Source organism: Corvus brachyrhynchos, unplaced genomic scaffold, assembly GCF_000691975.1.
Source record: "Corvus brachyrhynchos isolate BGI_N302 unplaced genomic scaffold, ASM69197v1 scaffold48, whole genome shotgun sequence".
Lineage (NCBI taxonomy): Eukaryota > Metazoa > Chordata > Aves > Passeriformes > Corvidae > Corvus > Corvus brachyrhynchos.
In genome coordinates this window covers 5,741,909-5,766,448 of record NW_008240027.1, presented here as the reverse complement: position 1 = coordinate 5,766,448, position 24,540 = coordinate 5,741,909, and the positions used below count along the sequence as shown (strand labels likewise).

Below are 24,540 nucleotides of genomic sequence, written 5' to 3'. Positions count from 1 at the left end.
GGATGCACAGAACAATTTGCCGTCAGATCCAGACACATTGTCACTTTCTTCAAATACCCAACAGACAAGAATAAATGACAGGTACCATTGTTTTTGTGTTAAGAATAAATGATATGTAGCATTCTTCATCAGGAAATTGCTAAAATTAAATTAAATTAGTCCTCACAACTCCCTTGTGAGGTAGACAGACACTATCCTTGTTTTTAAAGATGGAGAAACTGGAGATCTAAAATAAATTATGATGGCTGCATGGGAAATACTGTCAAAATGATGTTATTTGGATGTTGGAGCAAGTCAAAGGCACAAGTGGAGTAAATGGAGATATTCACGAATGAGACAACTTTACACTCACCAGCTTGGGTACTGACAGCAGGCTTGGTACAACAGCCAAAGGTTCATAATGGGCTGCAGAACACAATCTTTGCCAAGTGTCATTCTGCTGGAGCTGAACTGTGGGACAACAGCTTCAAGAAGTACAAACTACATCGTCCCAGATGGTGCAGCTTGACCAGGGCGGAAGGAAGCTGCATTTCAGAAGTTAGGAATTAATCAGGAGTCTTGAGTAGGTAATATCTTCTCATTCAAGAGTTGGGTGCAGTTCAAGAACCATGCTTAGCTCATCTCTAATTTTACCACATACGCAAGTGCTCACAATATAGTGTATCAACATATTCAGGTGTTTTTTAAAATTTACTCACTCATGAACCTTTGAGGTCTGTATTTTCCCTTACACTTCTCTTGTTGATCTACTGATACCACAAATGGAACTAGTGCTTCAGTACAGCAAATGAGCTGCAAATAATAATTTAAAATATCTGAGATGATGGACAATTTTCAAAGGACCACCAAGTTCTCTGCGTGTGTTCTCTGTGTGCACCTGTATATACAGAAAATCTTGTCTGTCTTTAACTGCTCCTGTCTTGAAGAAAAATCCAGTTAAAGTGCATAGTGTGGATTAAAACCCTAAGAAATAACAAACAATGTGTCTGCCTTCCACAGATGACTAATTTTGCTTAACAGCTGAACCACCACCCTCTTTGTCCTCTGGTTTTTAGTTTAGTGTTACCTAGGCTGAGAAAGGCCAGCCAGATGTAAGCAAAACTATTGTAAACGGAGACATTTTTGTAATATGCTGTTAAGGGAGAGTTAAGTAAACCAGTATCAAGACACTGTCCAGTTGGGATGTGTAAATATTATTGTGTGCTTCTTGGCCCATTTAGCAAATACTTTCTTTTCCGTGATAAACCTATGGCCTCCATATGGAGCATTTTCATGGAGAAAGTATTCCTCACACTCATCTCTTCCTGGCTCATAATAGTGGTAGGGAACTTTACGGAAGTCTTCTGACCTAGGGAAAAAAAAAAGATACACTTAAGTATTATTCTCAAGAAAAACATAAATATATAATGTACTTGAATACAGGATGCAAGCATCCTGGCTTGGATCAGCAATAGTGTGGCCAGCAGGAGCAGGGCAGTTATTGGGCCCCGTACTTGACACTAGTGAGGCCACACCTCGAATCCTGTGCTCAGTTTTGTGCCTCTCACTACAACACAGACATTGAGGTGCTGGAGTGAGTCTAGAGAAGGGCAATGGAGCCAGTGAAGGGTCTGGAGCACAAGTCCCATGAGGAACAGCTGAGGGAGCTGGGGGTGCTCAGCCTGGAGAGAAGGAGGCTCAGGTGGGACCTTATCACTCTTTACAACTGCTTGAAAGGGAGTTGTAAGAAGGAGGAGGTTGGTCTCTTCCCCCAGGCAACAAGTGACAGGACATGAGGAAATTGCCTCAGGCTGCACCATGGGAGGTTCAGACTGGATAGCTGGAAAAATTTCTTAACCAAAAGGGCTGTCAAGCACTGGAACAGGCTGCCCAGGGAAGGGGTTGACTCACCACCCCTGGATGTATTTAAAAGATGTGCAAATGTGGCATTTGGGACGAGGTTTAGTGCAGACTTGGCAGTGCTGGGTTAACGACTGAAGTCCATGCTCTTAAAGGTCTTTTCCAACCTAAACAATTCTATCAATGATCTGAAATGCTTTCCATGTGTCACCACTTGAACTCCTTTGCTAAACTGTATAAGGGCTTTCACTACATCATGGTTTCTAGGAATTTTCCTAAGGAAGAAGCTCAGTGTATCTCTCAGCATACACTGTCTTCATCAGTCAGTAAGAAGCTGATAGGCTGGCTCTTACGGGCACTGCACGTTTTGTTTAACCTGTGATAATTCAGCCCACAAGCCTCCCTCCCTAAGTAGTCTTCTCATTGGATGGTCCCAGCTGTTGAAACTGGTTCTTGAACTGGCCAAACAAGGCAGTTGTAAGAGTAATATCCAATATAAGTAGGTAATCCAGTCAGAATTACAGCTTTAAGGAAACCCACCTTTCTCTGCTGCCAGCAGTGCTATCATGCTGTTGACTGGTTTTACATCAGGGCTAGGCAATGCCAGCTTGGCTGAGCTCTCTGAGGACAACCTTAGTCCTGTCACCCCTCATCTCAGGGTGCCTACTGTGTGTTTTCATAAACAAAGAACAACATATGTTAATTCTGTTCATTCCATCTGGATGACTCAATCAGTGAGATCTGCAAGTTCTAAAAAGTCAGCCTCTAATGTTAGGATATCCTAATTAAACAGCTGTGACTCAAATTCTGTTTGTGAGGTTTTTTTAGGTTCTGCCAAGAATGAGTCTCACACTGAAGTGACACAGAACATGGAGTGAGAATCTGCACAAAGATTTGACTTTAGGAGCTCATGACCCACTGGACTGGTTACATGCAGGACTTGAACCAGCTTAGATACAGTAGCTGTGTATGTGCTAGTATCATGCATTGTTCACGACATTTCCTGCTTTTCTGAAAGAATGAGGAGTGGTTTCATTTTAAATTTTTCTACCACACACAGTAGATTAAAGTATTTAACTTTGACTTTTAAAAATTGTGTTTAGAGTTATGCTTCTGACAACAGGATTAATCCACTGTCACTGTAAGGTGACCAACAGTAGTTGGTTGGAATTTATGTTGGTTTATGGTGATAGAGCTCACAGGACTTGTTTTATTATCTAATTAGAAACCTCTACTACTCAAAACAAGCCATATATAACCTAGAAAGTTCAAGTAGGTTGCTCAATGGTGGTGAAATGTAATTTCAGGTAACTATCCTGGGCTAATCAGTTTATTTCACTTCCAGGTGTATTTGGTATTCAGAAAATAATATATTAGTTTTTTCCTCTATAGATTTGTTTTAGCAGTGGAAGCAAGTACATTTTATCAAAAGAGTATGAGCATACTTTGTTTCCAGCTAATTCAGAAATGGCAAAAGATCTTTCATTAAAAATAGTTCCTTATGACATCTGATGTTAGATTTTGTAAATGTTTTTATTTTATCAAAGCAAATGCCATATCAGGAGTGAATATGCTGACAATAGTGTTGCATCAATGCAAAACACTGGGAAATGACAGCCTGATCCATTTTTTGGATTTATGATATTAAAATCAATTGTGAAATTTTGACAAGACATCAGAACTGTAGATGCATGAAAATAATTTTCTATGATCTTACTTGCAGTAGGTGTCATTTATCATCCCATAGACATGAATTCCATAGCAGGCATCCATAGCCAAAATTAAGGTAAACCAGCCCGTGCTGAGATATGAACCTGACTGGACTCTGTAAAAATACAACATACACAAAACAAATTGCAATGAGAAATTATCAACGTTTTATCAAAGAAATACAATCTATTTCCTGGGACAAAAGGCATTAAGCAGCTTGACAATCTGTCAAAACCATACAATTACTTTGAATTATTTATAGATATGCTCTCATTCTTCCTAGCTTGGGGCCTCCAGCTATTGTCCACAGAAAAAAATACCATGTTAAATATTTGAATTCAAACAATGCATCTCCTGTAAGACAGAAAATAATTTATTTTCACATCTGAAAGATAGCAATTAGTGGAGTTTGTAAAATGAGATAAAGTTTACCAAAATACAAAATAGTGTCAGAATTTGTGGTGTGTGCATGTCAGTAGGCACCATCTTGTTCTGCAAGCAAAATCTTAATCTGCAGTAGGCTATCCTCAACCTGAAAATTCACACAGTAATGAAACTTCCAAGGATATTTTGGTACAAAACCATCTAATATAAGGTTCTGAAAACCAAAATTCTGTGCACATCCCTTTACATAATTTTTTGTTATCATTCTTTGAGATGATACAGCAGAGACTAAAGCACAAGGGGATAGTGCCCAGATTGACAGTCTTTGCTCAAATGACTAGATATGTTCAACCAGCCCAAAAGTATTACCTGCACCAGTGAGAAAAATTACATGTGTAAGGATCTGGCTCACAGACTGGCTATCTGAGCAAACACATGAATTGTTAACCACAAACCAAATCCTGTTTGCTCTGCTCACACAAATGTTATCAATGGGGGACTGGGAATCAACAGAGCTACCCAGATAACCTGGGCATGCAAGACTCACTGCTTTCAAACCTCACAAGTAGTGAGAACACACTCAGCCCTTGCTGCTTACAAACTGGTTGAAGTCCAGCTTTGTGCATGTATTGCTTTCAGTTTGACTGAAATCAGTGAAAAGAATTATATTTAAATTATTTAAAAATGCTCAGTTTCCAAAGATATATATCAGAAAACTCGTAAAACCATCTTAAGAGAGCACCTTAATCGAGCTGGATGTGAGTCAGAGGAGGTGATATATGAGCTTTCCGACACACCTGTAAGCTCTTAGGTTTTTGGTATGGCAGGGAGCAGTCTGTTCTCCATCCTAAGTTAAAGCAGCCTAAGGTTTGCACACAATTCAGTTTTGCTGTAAAAGAACTCCCAAGTAAGCCTTTGTGCAAATCAGTTATTGCCACCAACAAAATCTTTTGAAAACATTTTCATCCTGGGGTAGGAATAAAACTTCCATGTGGAAAAAAAAATCCTATAGCAACTTACCCAGCCTATACGCCACAACTTCCCTGTGAGACAGAAGAACCAATCTCAGGTGCTTCTTCCTGGTTCACAGCAAGAATGTACTAAGGTTTCCTGCCTCCCTCCTCCTGAATAAATATACCAATCAGTGGCTTTTGGCACAGATTCTGTGTTACTTCCTTGCTCAAGTTGAATTAAATACTATTTAAGGCAATGGGTGAAAAAGTAGTTGTACAACCTTTATCATGATAATTACCTGGCACATACAGGTCTGAGATTCAAATTCCTTCTCTGATTAATACCTTTTATTATGGATAGAAGAAAAGCTCCAAGAGCTTTACATTCCTAAAGAAACTCCAGTGCACTCCAGTTTAAATAAACCTTTGATGTTTTTAGTGAAAAACAAATACCTCAACTCCCAGAGTTGAGTCCAAGAACACTGAAAGTAGTTAAATATTCTCTTCCTTGTGCATGTATGTCATCCTTCATGGGTGAGCTGGTGTGAACTTCTATCCCTACCTTTCCTGAAATGTCCTTTTCCTTGGGGAAACAGCTAAGTATCTGTTTAGCTGCTTTTGTAGAGGACCATACTGGAAACAATAAATAAAGGGTTAACTTAAATTGAAGAAGGACAAGTGGGAACCAAAGGCAGGGTGTCAAACACCCACGTTTCATTGGGTGGATACCAACTGTAATTGTGCTTCTTTTTTTGACACCTTTATAGCCATGAAACTGTACATCTGTTTATCTGCCCCATCAGGATCTTCATCTCTTCAACCAGAATGTTCTGCAACTGTCTAGCAGGGAGAATTCCCAATCCAATTCGTGTTATTTCAGAGTAACATTCTGCCATGATAAAAGGCTGCATTGCTTCTAACTTGCTTTCAGCACTTGCACCAGGAAAACACTGGCCTTGAGCTTTTAAAGCGTTTTAGGATCATAATAACCATTTATAAGAACACGATGAAGATCAGGACCCTTCCAATAATGGAGGTTTATTGGACAGCACTATATTGACAGTAGCATCTGAAATTTTCTATACTCAGGAGGAAAAAGGAATTTAAAAAAAGAATTAATCAATATTTCATGTCTTGTTTTAACACCATTGGACCTTAGTCCTCTCATCTATATACTGCACTGGCAGGATAAATAAAAACAGCAGAGTGAGTTCCAAGGTACCTTCCCTGGGAGATGAAGTACATGACAGAATACAGATTATATACTTTAAACCAAAGCACTTACATCAATCCCATTTTTTCCTCTGAAGATACACAAGGATACAAGGGAATATACTTAAGCAGTGGGGATTCTGGATGATTTGGTAACACCTTAGAATTCAATCTGATACCATAAACATACTTTCAAAATTCTAATGAAAGCAATATTAGAAATGTGAAAACAATTTTAGCTGTCCCTAAAAAGCCATAAATCTCTGAATACCTTTTAAAATATCATCCCATAAAACTGTAGTGCAAAGCGATGTCTCAGTCCTTGCTATTATGCTAACACTGTGCACTCAATTTCCCTCTCTACAGGAGAGTTTTACATGTTTCTTGGTCAGGGGCTTTTGAGACTCATTAGAAAAAGAGTTCCTCTTGTTACTGTAATTGCACTCAAATTTCAAATTTTACACATTGAAAGAAAAAAATCCTCCATTTCTAGGAGGATAAGGCTATAGCATAAGGCTATGTTACTGCGCAAATGGGGGGGAATGAGGATATTAATCTCAAAATAGGGTAAACAGGAGATTGTTAAACACCATCTGTAGAACTACAGCAGGCAGATCTATTGTGATATATGTGTGTGCAACAATCCCAAAATTGTTTCCTATGGATCAAAGTGACTTTTTTTTTAATAGTCTAAAATTAATGGGGTACCAGATCTAGACAGGAAATTGTCTCAACAGCTCAGGAGAAAATAGTGCACTATTTTTCAAAAAACACTTTTTAAGAGATGGCTTTGCTTTCAAGACATGATTTACAGCTGAATGTAGCAATAAAAAGGCAATGCTCACAAAAAGTTACTTGGTTTATCTTAAAAATGAAAGCCTATTTTGCATACTTCCTACTTTATTAGGGATTCTTAAAGAAATGTTAGTTATTGGTTGTAATTAACTTAGCTAAATACCATCTGCCATTTCAGAAAAGTACATAGGCATATGCTTAACATTAAAGACCAGTGAATGAACATGAAAAGACCAGTGGAATCATCTTAGTTAAAATGCTTGAAATGAAGTATATGCTTGCTTATCTTGCTCTTAGTGAAGGTTTAAGTGCTTAAAATGTCATTATTTAATCTCAGAATATAAAAGTAAGCTCCAAGATTAATAGTTACTTGAAAGTTTCAAGTCTCAAAACATAGAATTGCATTTTAGTAATGCCTTCCATAAGCTCCAGCAGGAAGAACTGACTACAGTTTCTCACAACATGTTACAAAAGGCACTTGCATTCTGAATTTTAGAAGAAAATGGTAAAAGGCACTTTTAGGATTGCTAGAATTGTAATATGTGATACATAAAGCTTTAATTAAAAATTAACTTAAAATAAAAGAAATTAGGGCTCTTTAGCTTTAACTTCCCACTTTTTTACAAAAAGAGTAAGAAATTGATATAAAGAAGATGGAACAGAGAATGCACCCAAAAAATGTTGGCAACTGAAATTCATCTTCTTTGACATCTATAATCATGCTTTGACGTAGGCTAAATGAAGGAAAAGCTAATTCTTTCTGTCATTGGGGGCAAATGGAGGAACATAAAATATTTCCTTAGTGATCCAGGGCAGGTGAGTTCAAACCGGGTAAAAGTTTTGTTGTCACTTGAGTTCTGATTTCACCAGAGAATTCCAGGAAGTTCTTTTCTTCATTCAATTGTTCCAGGATTTTTTATGTGCACAATCAATTTTAGCTCTATGGTTCAATGGACTGTAATTTCCAGTGGGGACTCCAGTGGTAAAAAATAAAAATGAAAAAAAACGCTTGTGAAAGAAAGATGTGTAGACAAGCAATTGCATGTCAATCTGACTGCAGAAAAGAACTTAGAAGCCTATTTTTAAATTCTTTTGGAAGAAACTAGAGATCACAGAAGGTCAATTAAGAGTGTTAATTAAGATAAAAAGCGGGGAAATTTAGTACTTCAAAAAGCTATTAATTAACAGAGAGCTTGCCAAAAGCATTAGATAGACACTTTTCCTTTTTGACTTAATTTCAAAATATTGCAGTAAAGTAAAATTCAACAATGACAGATTGAAATGACAAAATTCTTCAGGCCAATTAATTGACAAAAAAAGTATCTTTTCATAAAGGTTGTTTATAGAATTAATCCTCAGATGACTCTCCTACCAAACAACTGAATCAGCAGCAGCTTTATTTGCAGCAGCTTGTCAGGCCTCTTGATTAATAGATAAGTATAAATAAGAGTATTGGTCTAAACAAAGAGACCTATAATCCAAAGAGCAGAGGCTTTATAATGTGAGATGCCCTTCCAACAAAAAGGTTTTTTTAAAATTATTCAAAATAAACAGAAGTATTTTCAAAACTATGCCAGGATTAACTTAGACTGTGTTCAGGTAGAATTGTCTCTGGTACTTACTTGTATCTGTGGTGCATCAAGAGACCATTAATCCTCTGGGAGGGGGTCAGGGTACTCTGGTTTTGCCAGGCACTCTGTCACATGCCCTGTGTCAGCCTCATCTGTGACAGGTCCTCAGGAATGAGGGTAGAATGTACACATCCCCTCTGCACTCCCTTGTTCAAGACAACCAGCTCTTTTTCTCCCTGGGTTTCTCTGGGTTTTTGCATTGCTGAATCATGGTATATTTCCTTACAACTAAAAATACAGGAAATTTATCTGCCAGTGCATACTGGTGATCCACTATGCAATTCTGTACTAACCAAATTAATGCTACCATTGAACTTATGTTGACTGAGGCTTCCCTTTTTTTTTTTTTTTTTTTTTTTTTTTTTTTTTTTTTTTTTTTTTTTTTCCCCCCCCTGAGGAAGCATCTCTGAGTCCAGCTGCTGAAAAACTCTTCTGCTTTGCCAAATTAAACACCCACATTCCCCAAGTCACGGTTTTGGTCTGTGCCTTCCTCTTCACATCAGATGTAGATTTGTAAATGACAGATTGGAATGAGTTGACAGAAAAATGCACCCACCACTGAGAGAACAGCAAGGCTCTCACCTCTCCCCTGAGGAGCACATACACTTCTCTTGCCAGAGAGCTGGTTTTTTGAGAGGAGAAAAGGAAGTATATTTGGTACAGGAGAAGGGCAAGACTCTAAATCTTGAAGAATATCAGCCCTAGCCTGGATTTATTTCTGTTTTCTCTAAGACATGGTGCTTTGTTGCTAATTATTTCATTACATACTTTTTGCAGAAAAAATAGCACAAGAAGAGCAAAGAAGACGCAAACACAGAGAATTGATTTTGCCTGGTAAAAATGGTTTCTATTTCTGCATTATAAAGATACCTGTTAGGCAGCCATTTATCATAATTATTCATTCTTTTGTACGTGTCTGTGTGTGTGTGTACACACGTGCTTGCTCTGTACTCCATAATGGTGCAGGACATCTAATAATAAACAGCCATGCCCCTCTAGCAGTGAGCAGGCTGCCTCACACATCGTGCTTCAGGTCATTCTGAAAAGTGAAACATTTATACATGGACAGATGTTTTATTGTCCATCATGTATAGTTTTATGCAAAGCTTAAACAAGTGGAACGCATTATGAACAGCACAGACCACGTTCCAGATTCAGGCAGGGACTGTGCCCAGCAAGATGTACGTGGGTATGGAGAAGTGATGCACTCCTGCCAGCCCAAACTCTTGGTAGATCATCCTTACTGTGAATCCTGAAAATAAACTGCAGTTGGGTGGCACACTGTTCAATTAATCTCCAGAAATATTAGCTTTCTGTTTATATTAATACTGCAGAGTATCAATTAATTAATTAAGAGTCCATTTCAGTTGAGTTTGCTATAAACCTGCAGTAAAGGCTACTCCTAGGTCACAAACTAGCCCATGAGAATCTCTCCCCACAATCTGATTTTAAAGGAGATGTAATGATTAATAAATCCCATGTCAAAATGGCATCAAAAAAAAGATAGGAAGGACACTTCTGAATGATCACAAAAGGTAGCAGAGAAATGAGGGTTTTGTATTTAACTGCATCTAATTAAAAAACCACCAAAACTATTTGACTTACTATTTACGATTTTGGGCAAGACAGGCAAAACCAACATTAGAAATAAGGACTAATCTGTTACTACAAGTACTGAAATACCTGAGGCATCTGCTTGGGTATTTAATTTATGGATATATTTCCAATCTTTGTGTTATGTACATTTTAAAAAATTTGCTTCCTTTCTTTCTTTGGTCTATTCAATACAGTCATGGAAACCTGAAACAAAGCGGGGGAAAAAAGGCAGCAGCCTAAGAAAATTTAGTTCTGCTGTCCAGGCTTCTGTAGTTTCCTTATTTCTGATTCCTTGACCTGACTTTGATGTATCTCAGTTCAGTTGTGAACTCAGGCAACAAGAGAAGGAAGTTATTTCACTCAGTCAGAGAATGCTCCTTCAGATGCCTCTGCTGCTGAGCTTAGAGAAGAAAATCAGAACTCCTGTTTATCAAGGGTGATCATAGAGGTTCAGCTTGCTGCAAAGCACACAGAAGAGAAACAAGACTAAAGAATTATAATCGTAAACTCTGCCTTCCAGCCTATATATTGCACATATATATTATTTTGAGGTGATTCTCATGCATTCTCAAACCTGTGCTAATCTTTTCAATCTGAATGGCATCCCCTGTAGAGAGCACAAATTGGTAGCTAAATTTCTTACAGCTACTGGGCTTCTGCAGGTTGCACTGAGTCTTCAGGTACGAATTGTGGTCTCGGTGCAAACCATTCACAGAACAGTAAATCCCAATTCCAGTCTTTTTTCCTTCTCCACTCTCTTCTCTAATAATTCTGCTTCCAGAAATACATATTCTCTTGATTTCTCTTGAGTTGAGATTGTTTATTTCTCTTAATCAAGATTCTTTATTTTGCTTTCTTAACTACAGACTGTGGTCTGAGCCACAGCCCATGCTACTGCATGCACTCAAGTTATTAGTAGAAGATGCCTTTTGTGAGTCCCTGGGTTGCACTTATCCCCTGGGGTCTGAAGTTGAGCAGTTTATGCTCAACAACCTTCACCTGCTGGAGCTGCACTGTGCAGAAAGAAGCACATGGCTCCACTCATCTCCATCTGCACTTGGATTTTGTTGATGAGCAAATGTATGTTTAAGTCAGGACAGGATGCACAGAAATGTTGCCCATTACAAAAATGCAAGTATGTTTAGAATGAAGGAAAACTAAATTCACATAAGCAGGTTTGAGGTCTAAGCTGTTGGCATCTTTACACAGCCATTCTTCTCTTCAAAAATCACCTGAGTAAAATTCACTCCATGGTTAGGGAGACTGAGTTTATTGGGAAATGAAATTCTTCTGGTCTGTGCCAGCAGAGCACTTGCTCCACAGGACAATTACTTATGCTTGCAGTGGTTGAAGCAAATGGGAGGTAATGCCAAAATATCCATTGTGGCACCATAGTGTGCCCCTGTCCCACTGTTCCCCACTTTCTATTGGACTATGCTAGGCCAAAGACTTACTGCAACCCCTGGTGGCTGTGACAAAGGGAGTGACAGCTGAAACTCTGACTCAGGTTTTAGGGCTGGTGCCACAGTCCTCTGCAGGGCAGCTTTATGTGCTCTTCCCTTCACCAGTAGCTGCATCCAGTTTGTTGAGTCCTAGTTCAGTATTTTCACACAGCGTGGAAGGGAGTAGAGAAGGACTTAAGATTTTCATCCTTTGTAACCAAAAATCAATCAAAATTAAAAACTGTGCCAAGTGGAAGAAAAAAAGACAACAGGGCCTTTTCCCTGCATCTACATTTAAATCAGTATTTGCTGTCTTGGGTCTGCACATTTTTCTACAGGGAGGATATAAACTAAACAGAGCTGCAGTTAATCCAAGATCCCTGAAGAGATTTAATTAAGGAGGCTTTCCCACCCTTTTCTTTTGGTATTAAAGGGCACTCACTATCCCTAGTTGCATATTTTAGTGAAACGTATTGTAGGCGAATACAGAAGAAATTCCTTGATTAGCTCTTACCTTCTCAATACAAGATACTGAAAAGAGTTCACCTAACCTTGTCTGAAAGCAGCTTAAATTTTTCATAAAAACATTTTCTATTAGGTTGGGTCTTTTTTATGTTTAAATCAAAAATATGATAAAACTTTGTAAAGGTGTACATTGGATGTCTGCGACATTGGAATGTGAGCAAAAGCTTTTATAAAGATATTTTGTTTTATTGCTATGGTGAAAATGAAAGAACAGCTAGCATGAGATTGTACGCTAACTCTGTCCGTTTAAGTGGGAATATACCCAGCTAACAGAACCCACACTGATCTACATCAGCTGATACCCTTTCAAATTTTCCACAGTCTGTAGTCATTGTGGTAGTTCAAGCACTACTTCTTTGATATTGACATGGAAGGGAAGGTGATGTTACATTGTTCTCTCTACATTTCACATTTATCTGAGAACTTTGCTTTTTACCAGGATGGATGCCCACACAAAAAGAAAAGGCTTATGGAGGGCCAGAATATTAACTGTAAGTTTTATTTCTGAACAGATAATATTCACCAGAAAAAGAGAATTCAAACTCTACAGATTAGACCTTCATTGGTGCACATTCCTCTATCAACAACTCGTCTGTCCCAGCTGTGGTATTCAGAAGAGTGTTTCCAGGTATTCTAAAATTAATTCCTAATTTGTTGCTAAATTACTAACTGATTATTTGCATTACAGTAGCACTGTGAATCCTCACTGAGCAAGGCACTGTACACACACGACAGTTCTTGAACCAAAGAGCTGAACTGTCAAATACCCAAGAAAACCAGATTCTTTGGAGGAAGTACACGTACTTCTCCTTAACACCACATCACGTCATTAAGCCATGTGCTCTGGAATTGCATCCAGAGCCACAGAGCTCTTCTCTACACTGTCTATTTGCACTAACCAAAGGTTCATCTTAGATTATGGAACATCAATATTTTTAGCAAAAAATAAGTCTTAAATCCAGACAAATTATTCTGATATGGAAAAAGGAGGTAAAAATAGAACTTGCATGTGTCTGAATTTTAATTCAATTGCAAGAGGCCATAATGTAACCCATCAGTCAAGCTTTGAAGACAAATTGCTAATTAACACAGATGTTGCCTTCTCTTTTACTACTGTAACTTTCTCCAGATTAACTTTTCCTTAAAGTATAAAAGGAACAAAATATTTCTCTTTCCTTTTCTTCTGTTTTTTTCTTTTTGTAACATACATTTTAATGAAGCACACTCACATATATAGGTATCACATTACAGTTTAATATCAGTATTAGGGTCTTGCTTATTTATATTCCATCCAAATGGATCAAGTCTTTCACTGCTTTCTTAATTAACTCACCTCTGTCCAACTATCAAGAAAGAAAGAAATAATGCTCACATCTGAGCTACTGAAACTTCCTCTAACCCCTCCTGGCTTACATAGTAGCTGGTTTTCTGATGGGCATCTTCTGCTCATGCACATTGTGGGCAGAAGAGGTTGAAGCCTAATTAAAGCCCCACTTAAAATATAGGGTCCCAAATCCTCAGGAGACACAGGATTAGCTTTTGTCGTTCCCCTTCTGTTCCCCCAGAGTCACTACATTTATTCAGTACATGCCTGCAGCCACTGGCTCAAATATTTACATTGGAGGCAGCACCATGATTGCAGGCAGAGCAAGAATGGCAAACGTTGTTCTCTCAGATGGCAGCCTTTAGAAAAAGCAAGATACAGCAAACAGTTCAGAAAAGCAGGAGACTGCCACAGAGAAGCTCACAGGAAGAGAAACTATGGGTCACAGAAGATTTCCTTCTATCCCACTGAACAGTTTCTTCAACACTGGACAATTTCAGAATATTTTCTTCCAATATTCATTGAATAGTCTGCAGGAGGTTAATAATACAAGTGGAAGCCTTGCGAAAAATCTCCATACTTATTAGAATGGCAGTGAAATGCTTTAAACACGAATTTTTATGGCTTCTCTGCTATCAACTGAAGTAGCAAATTAGTTAATTTTCCAAGTCTTTCACAATCCAGCTTTGTGAGAATAGTAAACACAAGAATCATCATACTAATCATCTAGCCAGCTCACTGTCAGTCTAAGCTAATGCTCAGGTATCAAGAACGGTGAGGACTTCAGTTAGTACCAGGAATATGATACTTCCAGTGAAGCCAAGTTACTAGAACACATTCATGAAGTGTGACAGTGGTCCTTTGCTTTATAAATAAATGCTCTTGATTTGTCTTCCACATTATATTTCTCTTAGTAACATCATCTTTTCAGTGATTCCCAGTATCACCTAGGTAAGACTGGGCTATGCTGCCACAGAATTCTGCAGGCAAGCAGCTCCTCGAGAAGGCCATACATGTGACAGGATCCATCAGAGGAGCCTGTGGCTGCTCCCCTAGCACCAAATTCAGGACATCACAGTTAAGTGAATTCTTATCTACAAGATTTGCATAACAAACATCAAAACAAGCTAATTCATTACAATTAGAAACTGCAACCCACTTGCCACAATTTAGCTGACTCAAGTCTAGACTACATCCTTTTGGCACCAAACTGCAAAATCTAGAACTGACAATGGTTATATTGCAGAGAACCTCAGGTAACACTAGGAGCTACACTGCTGGAAGGAACACCAGATTAAAAATTAAGAGTTCAATCACACACAATAGCAGAGATAGTGTCACAATTAGCTTTACAAAACAACATCATTCTTTATAAAGCTTTTCCTTTGCCTCTTCATGCTATGTTCCTGATAAGCTCTTGCCAACAAAGACATTATACTAATTACAATTAGTTATACAAAGTGTGGGACAACTTAAATGATTTATTGATTTTGCCTCACAAAATAAATGTTATTTTGAATTCCAAATTTACAGTAAGAAAAATAAAGCAGAAGCCACAGATGGCATGTTCAGTCCAGACACATATGAATGTGAATATACTTACACGGACACTCAATCCATTTAAAACTTTAATCTTTTCCCTGGAAAAATCAGTGCAGAGTAGGTTTTATGCAATTAAATTCATTTTTCCCCTGAGCAGAGACATTTAAGGTACAAAACCAAGAGCTAAGCTGTTTAAAAAAAAATATGCTTAGAATAAAGAGGATCTTCCAACAATTTTTTTTTTTAAATGTCTTCAGGCCAACAAATAAAGTATGCACATTTCTCATGCAATATTAATGTGGCACTATGTTTGCATTTGATATAATCTATTATCTACATGCAATCTGAAAAATAATCTGAAGTTGTGTTAAGTATCTTTCTGTGTTAACTACCAAACTGTGGTAATGCCCACTTCATACCTAGGCATGGAAATAACAAAGGAATCTTTTTGCTTCAGTTCTTTGGGAAATCTTTCTAAGAATTACTACAAGACCCTCCTTTGTCCTCCATCCTGCAACATCATGAAGGTCCTGTAATCATACTGAGAATTTGCTTCTCTTGTGAATATCCTCAGTGTTCAAGTGTATTTCCAGGAAGGATGTGCAGCACTGAGAGTCTGAGCAGAACACAGCGCTTGATCCTTCGGGGGACCCTCTCGCAAGTCCATTTTGAATTCCTCTGAAGTTTAAAAAAAAATACCTAAACTCACTGAAAAATGAAGAGCTGATCCAGGCTGATGTTCTCCCAGTCCTTTTTACATGCCCCATCTCCAGAGTGCCAATGCACTCAAGCACTTAAGATGTAAACCTTCTGTGACACAGACCATGAACGTACACAAGAAAAAAGGCTTAGACACAACAGCCACCCCCAGGAACCAGCAGGTTTACTCCCTGCTCTCTGCAGTGCCTTTTGCCACTACACCAACCATTTTGTCCTCAGTTTTGTCAAGTGAAGGCACAACACTTAGGAAAATACATCTCTCTTTTTTTCTGGTCTGCAAGTCAGCATTATCTGATTAGGTCTACTTCCTACAGCTTGTTCAGTCTCGCTTATCAGACACACTGGAAAATATTTCCAATAATAAGCCAGTAGAAATCTGCCTTCATATCTGGTGTCAGGCTACATATAACAGAAATCTTTTCATTTTAGTTTTAAAGTATTGCTTCATTCAACAAGCCGACTGCTGGCTGACACACAATCTAACCTAAAGGCTATGGATCAGCCGGTAAATGCAGAAATTCTATTAAGTTTCCAGACCTGAGGTTTACGCCTTTCATTTCAAATGAAATCAAAATCCTACACATGAATAGGTAAAGCGCAGAGTAAAGATCCTTTCTTGAAACCATCCACTACATATTACATGAGTGCAAGGAAGAAAGCAGTTTCTGCATCTTGTAGATACTGTATTTCTTGTGCTCAATGACTCTGGCAAGGATGGTAAACAGCAGACATAAAAGAGATCCATTTTGAGGAAAAATTAAAACCATGACGAACATTATATTAGGCAACGTGAAATCCTGCGAAGGTACAAAGACAGGCATATTCAGATATGCTTGGTATTAACAAAACCTCTCTAAGCTTGGATAAATTTGACTTTCTTACCTAAATCCGATTTTAAAAGTCATAATCAAACTTGTCTATGCTTTAAACGTTTTGGAAATGAGCATCCTCATTTAGGACCAGTAGAAGGAAATAGTGCAAAAGTGCATATTACAAAGTATCCAGAATATTGAGAAGAGTATTTCTTTTTCCAAACTGAAAGAAACACCACCAACAAAAAGAGATTTCATTCCTTTGTTCTTTCTAGAAGTGTACATATCCAGCTTTATATATAAATACAAGAGATTTAGGAGTGATTGACTCCTAACTTCATTTTGCTGTTAGCTCTAAAGATATATGTTCACTGGAAGTTCCCAGAGCACAGGCATCAGCATTTTGACACAGTATATGGAATAAATCCCCAAATTAATAGCAGAGAGTATAATTCACTTCTGGTGTGGTTTTCCTTCACAATGGTGGATCATGATAATCTTAGAGCAAGAAAATCAATTGTGATTACATGATCACACTAATAGTGGTTTGATTATTTTTGCTGTAGGTCTTATTCTGTGCATTCAGTTAAGGAAATTGTTCCATGGCTTTGCTATTTATTCAGGAAAAAAAATACAGAATAAAAGCATGACTTTTTGTTCCTTGAAAATTTAGCTGTAATATTTGTCTTTGGAGTATGTCATTAAACAGTAAAGAAGCTTGTTGGGCTCCCTCTTTTTCATTATATAAGCCTATTCCCATCTTTCATTTGTACTTTGTGTTTATCTGTATTTAATCTGCATTTTCTCCTGACAATAGGTTTGATAGCCTTTTGTCTCATTTTGTGCTGATGCTATCTTACAGCTTGATGAGAACAAGTGAGTTTGTATTCTTTATCATAGCTCTTAGCTATTATAACATACAGTTCTCAGGCGTAGATATCCCATACATTTTCTCCAAGAGAGGTAGAACTGTAGGTGTTACACAAATATAAAGAAATGTTACGTCAGCTAGCTTAGAGTGAAAGCAAACAGAAACATCAAGATGCAATGTACAGGTCAGCTCTCCCTTAAGTCCAATAAGTCAATTAAATCACAGCTTATGAAGAAATAAAAAAAAGAACCACAAACATGATAATTCTTGTTTATCTCACAGACGATAACAGAAGTGCTGCTTTATCTTGTCCTTTTGACAGGTATATGCCAGCACTTCTGATTCTGCACAAGTATTTTTGACAAGGAAACGGTGCTCTGTACTCTTCAGTCAAAGGCTGACCTAAATGGTGCTTTAAAAATAACATTCCGTTGGGTTTTACTAAACCAGGGCGGCACAAGGCTAATATAAAAGATAAAATATAAAATATAAAGTCTGAGCGGGCACCATTGCTTATGTAGTACCTTTCATCACAAAAGGTTTTTGGCAGAATACATGCACACTGACAAATGCAGCCCTTAGTGCATGGCAATGACAGAGGATAATTTAGGATGAGGATGAAGAACCACGTATCAAGTGAACTCCCCAAAAAAATGGGAGATGCTTGTTCAATGCTGGCAGGAGAGGAATACTGCTATGGAGCGTTTCCCAATGCATTCTTGAATTACCTTGGAAATCGTTCACCTAAGTACTGACTGGATCTGACTACATTTAACTTGTTTCATCTGATGAGACCAGGTTGTAAGGCTGAAAGTTTGTGATAAGAAGCCAGTGTTAGAAACTGCGTATCTCAGAAAAGCAAAGCACAACCCTAAACCATTCATACGGAAATTACTCAGTATAAACAGGTAGTTTCTTCTTGAACTGCTCATATAATAGTCTGTACCCATGGATCATTAGGAAAACCACGTGCGTACACAGATTATTACCATATGAAACAATGAAGACGTCCTACATCCCCTCACAGGTTTGCCAGCATTGCTCAGGGGTTCGTTATTTGAGAGCATTGTCATTATCCTTTATCTTTATGCTGTGTAGTATTGTCCTCCATTGTGCAGTATTCATTATTACACACTTTGTCATGCACTGCCTCAGCAGATCTATGTAACACACACAGACTACACCAACTGATTTACAGATACCACAGACATACACTGCACTCACATCCATCAGAGTATTCCTCACCCTTACAAGGCAAAGAACAGAGTTACACTAGTTTATACACTGGAAGATCACACTTTGTAAATATTGAATGATTTTAGAGGTGACATTATGACTTTGTTTTCCTTCTGTTTGTTCCTAAGAGGATGTAAGAAATAAAAATGCACTTGTGGGGGAAGGAATATAAACTAAACTATTCTATAGATTTCAGCAATTGTTCAAAAGCTTGAGAACAATAATACAGGTGGAGGAACAAGAGAGAACATCTTCGACTGAGATCATTCAAGTTTGCCACTTACTTATACAAGTATAACCAGAGAACTGCTCTTCAAACAGGGAGCTGTCACTTCTCCTCTAAACATGAGTGAAGCTTTGTTCTTTTTTACCTTTGTATTTTTATTTGATTTCTCTGAGTGCAGGCAAAGGATTAGTTTGAAATAATGGTTTTTTTCCCTGCACTGTGAAATGACTTTCCCACCTCTAACTTGCAAAATACAATGTATCAGACTCCATAACATTTAAACAGAGTTAACAGAGGCAGGCAACTGGAGTGGAAGTATTTTGGGCAGAGCAGTGTTCGAAAAGATGCTAGATATTATCTCCCTCAGTCCTCAAATACCACAGTAAATGAGCACATAAGTCAGACCTCATTTCTCCCTGGAACATTTTTTAAAACTGTCTTTCCGACAGATTTCTGGAGTTTCCCCTTAAGAAGGGAGTCTGGGATGAAGGCTACAAATGTAAGTTTATCTCTTCTTGGTAACTTATTTTGCTATTCCATAAATCATATGAAACGTGACTCTGAATTGCATGAACGCATGAAAATTAACCATGGGAAAACACATTGCAATCCAGAGGTGAAATCTACATTGGCAACACGTTCCTTTTTAAGCAGTTTGATGCTGCACGTAAACAAGCCCTCACAGTTTTATGCAAGGTGTGTAAGGGGAAATACTATCAACACGCAGAAAAGCTGAACCTGGGGTGGGCAAAGCCAGGTCTGTGCAGCTCAGTTCCATCTATGCTGAGCTCATGTACCATCCCCACTCATGCTCAGCAGCCTGTCAGACCCTGCCTGAGTCAAGCTGTGTGGTACAGGATGTTACTGCTCCAATTTGTCAACACCAAACAGCTGGAGGTGGCTGATCCCACACAGTTCTGGAGCACATGGTGCAGGTGTCCAACCTGCTGCAAGCAAAATAACCAGACTAGACCAACTCATGGACATTGGAAGCACAACAGCAGGCACAGCACAGTTAGGAAGGGGCCGTGTCTTAAAGCAGCGTGGCCACGAATGTGTATCTTGGCCCTCCAAGAATGTGCATTCATGAGGCCTGGTAAAGCAGCTTCCCAGAATTCTCTTAATAGGAAACTGGAAAAAATAAATCCACCAGAAGACAGCAAAATATCTGATCTTTTGATTATGGATAAGTAAAAAGCTCCAAAACGGCCTTGTGCCTATAAAGACAATTATTGGAACCACGTCTTTTCCAGCCTGGATTGAAACATGCCTGATATTCATGTACAAAGATCATTGTTGTAATGGTAATTTCTTTGCCACTCTAGGAGCCTGAGTAGCAGACTCAGCTATGATTAAATCATTCAATTCACCTCTTTGTATCTTTTACCTGGCATGACATTGTTATTTACCTGAACAGTGGCTACAAACCCCCACAATTCAAATATTATACAGTGCAGCAGACTATTGCCAACCTGAGACAAGAGCACTAGTAAAGCACTCCTCCCTAAGCAAATAATGCTGTGAGCTTTTCAGTACTTTTCCTTAGGTGCTTAGCTTTCTTCAAAAATAACCATGAGGAGAGGCAGAAAAGATATTTGACAAAGTGGTTAGGTGGAGGCTTACATTTAAGATGGATTTTCATTCAGTAGCAGCAGGTAGAAGAGGCATGTTACAGAAAATAATATATTTTTTCTTTCCTCCTCTTTGTAAGAGAAGAAGAAAGTTTCAATCCAAATTAATTTGTATCAAAATTCCATTAAAATGAAGTAAAATTATTTATGTTCTTTGTGATCACTTTTGGTTTTTGGTCTGACATCAAACTGTAGTGTGCTTATATCCAAATGACTGTGTGGATAAAGGGCTTCAACTGCCCGAGAAGTAAGAAATAGAATTTGCACAAAGTTGCATGGAATTATTATTACATTCCTTCACATTTTGGAGTGCTCCAAAATAAACAACAACCCTTTAGGGCTTTGTTCCAAGTACTTCTGCAGAATTATTAAACTGTTCACACACCTGTGAATCCAGCAGGCATTGGTTGGTTAGAGCGTGGTGCCGGTAATGCCAAGGTTGTGGGTTTGATCTCTGTATGGGATGCTCACGTAAGAGTCCCTTCCAACTCAGAATATTCTGTGATTCTGTGATTCTGAGATTCTGACTTACTAACTGAAGCACATGGAAGCTGTGTGAGATATCAAAACGGCCTACTCATGGATAACACAGTTGTACTATCACTGTCTCCAGAATCATAGTATCAAGCCCAGAGCAAGCTGCAAATCAACAGAAGATAAATCTAATTCTCAGTTGCCCTGACAATGCACCATAGACCACAGGACAACAGGAAAACAATGTGTTTGCAAAATACAAGTTACACAGACAAGTTGTGGGATATCCCACAAGGCATACACAGGCATTGGCAACATGAGTACCTGTATGGAATTTGTCCTAGCAGCTCCTGAATGACTCCCTTACCGGGTGGGCAATGTGCCAGCAATATGCAATTGTGATGGCAAAGCAAATGGAGGTCCATCTAAAAAGTGAAAACCACTGTCTGCTTCTGCTCCCGAATCTCATAACTACGTGGGATGTAGACTTAGTTTTTGTATGCAAAGAAAAACCGTCATCCTTGCCTGAATGCTTGGAGAACTTTCCAAAGTACAGAATTTCAAACAAGATTAAACCCCAGTAAATCCTCTTTTGCTGTGCAGTCTGTCCTTTCACTGAACACGTTTGAAATATGGGGAAGCTGATTTCCCAGAGTGCCATCCTTCATCGGCTCAAATTCTCACAGAGGTTTGTTTTCTCACCCAGCCCTGCATATTCCTCCCTCTAACGAGTGCAACTGTACTACGAAGCAGCCAACAAAATGACTGCCTTGTCACAGGATCCAGGCTCCTACAAACAGGAAACAGAAAAGAGACAGATATTGTTCAACCCCATCTCCCCAAATGGTGCAAAATTCCTGTCAATAAATTGACCTAATGTTCCTGAGGGTTTTGCAATTCTTGTTCTCCGTATTTTACAAAACGTTCTTTTCAATGAAGTTTGAGTAGATCTTCAAAAATTTAAATGAACTGGCCTGGAAAGGGCAAGCAATCAACTTTGAAGGCAAAAGAAATAACCAGTTTTCATTACAGAATTTATATATCATATAGAAATAGTATCCTAAATTTAACCTATATGGCACCCACTAATCAGCATGAGCCTCACCTGGAGTAACAATATCTTGATGAAAGAAAAAAAGTACTGATGGCCTTTTTCTAAATTCTAGGAAGAGACAGAAATTATTTAGAAGAAAAACAGTGCAAGTGTTGTAAATATTGAAAATATTTCTTTAGTATGAAGCAGAAATTATTTTATAGATTTCCTGTTAGAAAGTCTGAAACCCATTTTCTTTTCCTGCAAAGAGAATTAAAATATTCTGGAAGTGTTTAACTATAATGCTCTAAAATATGTATTAGGTACAGAGATAAACTCTCCTAAGAAAATAGTAAGAAAAAAATCTATTCATGAAACTGTACATCATTTACCCTTCTGGTTTCTTCTGGAATAAAAATTAGTATTACAGCAATTAAAAGGATGAAAACCGCAATTAATTAATTGGTTTGTAAGGGCAAAGGAATAAAATCCTAGATGTATTCCCATGGGATTTGCTGAGCCATTTTACACCGAGTCATCTGCCAAGAAGAGGTCACTTGAACTAATCCATGCTTACACCTTGGCATCTCCATTGAAACATGTCATCTCTCCACTGTAGAGGTATTACTCACTGCCTGTGACACTGAGTCTCAGAAACAGGCCAGACTTGATCTGAATGGAGGTGTGACTGATGTGCATTTCACAAGCCAACGAAATCCATACACTGGGTGTCTCAGGAGACTAACAGTCCAACTTCCTTTGGAGTGTTTTCCTCTTCTGTCTACCTTTCAAAGCATTCCTTCTCCTGATACAGTAACTGCAGTGTGGAAAAGGAATCATCAATAAAAATTCAACATCAAACAATTAACTTTGTGGGACAAAACCCAAAGGAAAGTTAAATGTATTTGCTTATGTTCATTTTCCTGAAAATCAGGGCTTAAACATTCACTACTAGTTGAAAATTCATCTTCTCTAACTGTGAAACCACAGCTTTCCTGGTCTCCCAGGCTTACCTCACACAAAGCCATCTCTTCATAAACTGGGAATCCTGAAATCTCACAGTGCCTGGCAGCAAACAAACAAATGAAACAACACATCACAGAATAAAAGCAGCCATAAAAAAACCCTCATGTATAAAAATTAGTTGTCAGATAGCTGACAACTCCATTCTGTCTTCCTGTAACTTGTAATATGCACAAAACAACCCCTTCACATTTATCACTATTTACCAATACTACTCTCTCAGGTCTCAAAGCTTGGACCAGCTACAATTGCCACCCACTCCATATTCATGGAATCCATCTCCTTCTCATGCCATCTGTTCTTTGTCCTGGATTAATCATGATATATAGGGCAATACAGTTGCTACCTGCTCTGAGCACTGCTCCCAGTATCACAGCAGAGGTTTCAGCAGAATCCCAGCTCTGAGGCTGTGTGTATCATCTCCAAATGCTTGGTGTGAACCACTGGAGCCCAGAGACAAGTTTTAGGACTAGTACTACTTCTGATGCTGTTATCACTCCTTATTCAATAGTGGAGGATAGTTTCTCTCATATTTCTTAGCACTACCATGCTCCAAAGCTACATTTGTTGCAAACAAATCTAGTTGGTAGTGGCCTCTGATGGATAACACATGATCACATTTTAAATTTGGACTTCAAAAGGATTCTAAGATTTACCTCTGAAAATCAGGCTTTGATTGGTCTATTTGTAAATGTGATAATACATGCATTTTAGACTCTTGAAGAAACCTGACGTGCTAGATATAGAAATTGTAATTTTCCTCTGTGAGTATGGCTCCATTACACACATGTTCAGATCCCATTTTTTAAGCAAAAGCCCTGTTTAAAAAATAATTTTACAGGTTTTAAGACACCTGTAGTCATTTATTCAGAATTTTTTCTTTTTCTTTCAGTCAGATATTAATAGAACAGCAAAGAAAATTCTTCCTGTGGTTCAAAGAAATAATTTTTCTCTATATCTGTCTTTGCTTACATGTGAGGGGGGAAAGGCTCTGATAACCTACAGCACAAGCAAGAAATGTGACAAAGGAAAACTTATCTTTTAAAATGCTCTCCCATTTTACTTCAGGTGAAACAGGCAGTTAATATGCTAGAGGCTGCTTTCTGTGTAGCCTAGAACAGCAAAGAGACACAGCATGCTAAATATCACATATAGAGCCTGAATCATAACACAGCAGTTTAGTTACTATTGGAAAATCTGTGACAACTTGAGACAGATGGACAAGAATAGAAGTTTTACCAGGTTTGAAGTTAAAAATTAAATACCAGTGAGACTATTTCTTACTATTCCCAATATTAAGAATGCCTAATAATTTTACAGAATCACAGAATTTGAAAAATTAGTGTGAGGGTAACACATGCAGCAAACCACACAAGACTTTACCCTTGCAAACAAAGTTGGTGAGCATTTTTGCTCACAGGAAAAGCATCTTAGTTTGAATTTGTATGATAAGTAAATATTCCCACTTCTCTGCTGGTTTGGAAGAGAGGTTAATAGAGGTGAAACATTCAACCAACATCTCTAACATACACATTTTTCTGTGCAGGAAATCATTATTATT

General features: G+C 38.2%; 1 protein-coding gene and 1 long non-coding RNA gene across 5 annotated transcripts in view; one reads left to right on the top strand and one right to left on the bottom strand.

Annotated features, from left to right (window-relative positions):
• The window catches only part of LOC108448977, a 29,550-nt gene extending 12,345 nt beyond the window's left edge, over positions 1–17,205 (top strand). Inside the window, exons 2-3 of the long non-coding RNA XR_001865059.1 lie at positions 12,600–12,715; positions 15,411–17,205. This is a non-coding gene — a long non-coding RNA (uncharacterized LOC108448977). The remainder of the gene's footprint in view (positions 1–12,599; positions 12,716–15,410) is intronic.
• Positions 7–24,540, bottom strand: part of ST6GALNAC3 (ST6 N-acetylgalactosaminide alpha-2,6-sialyltransferase 3) — a 216,935-nt gene continuing 192,401 nt past the window's right edge. For 2 of the 4 annotated variants that reach the window (XM_008640815.2, XM_017743549.1), the window contains exons 4-5: positions 3,557–3,664; positions 7–1,348 (exon numbers count right to left, since the gene is read on the bottom strand). In XM_008640815.2, the coding sequence (XP_008639037.1) occupies positions 1,162–1,348; positions 3,557–3,664 (295 nt within the window). In that variant the 3' untranslated portion in view covers positions 7–1,161. Of the gene's footprint in view, positions 1,349–3,556; positions 3,665–20,662; positions 22,774–22,969; positions 24,092–24,540 lie in introns of those variants that run through there. The other 2 variants (XR_001865057.1, XR_001865058.1) reach the window with 2 other exon arrangements.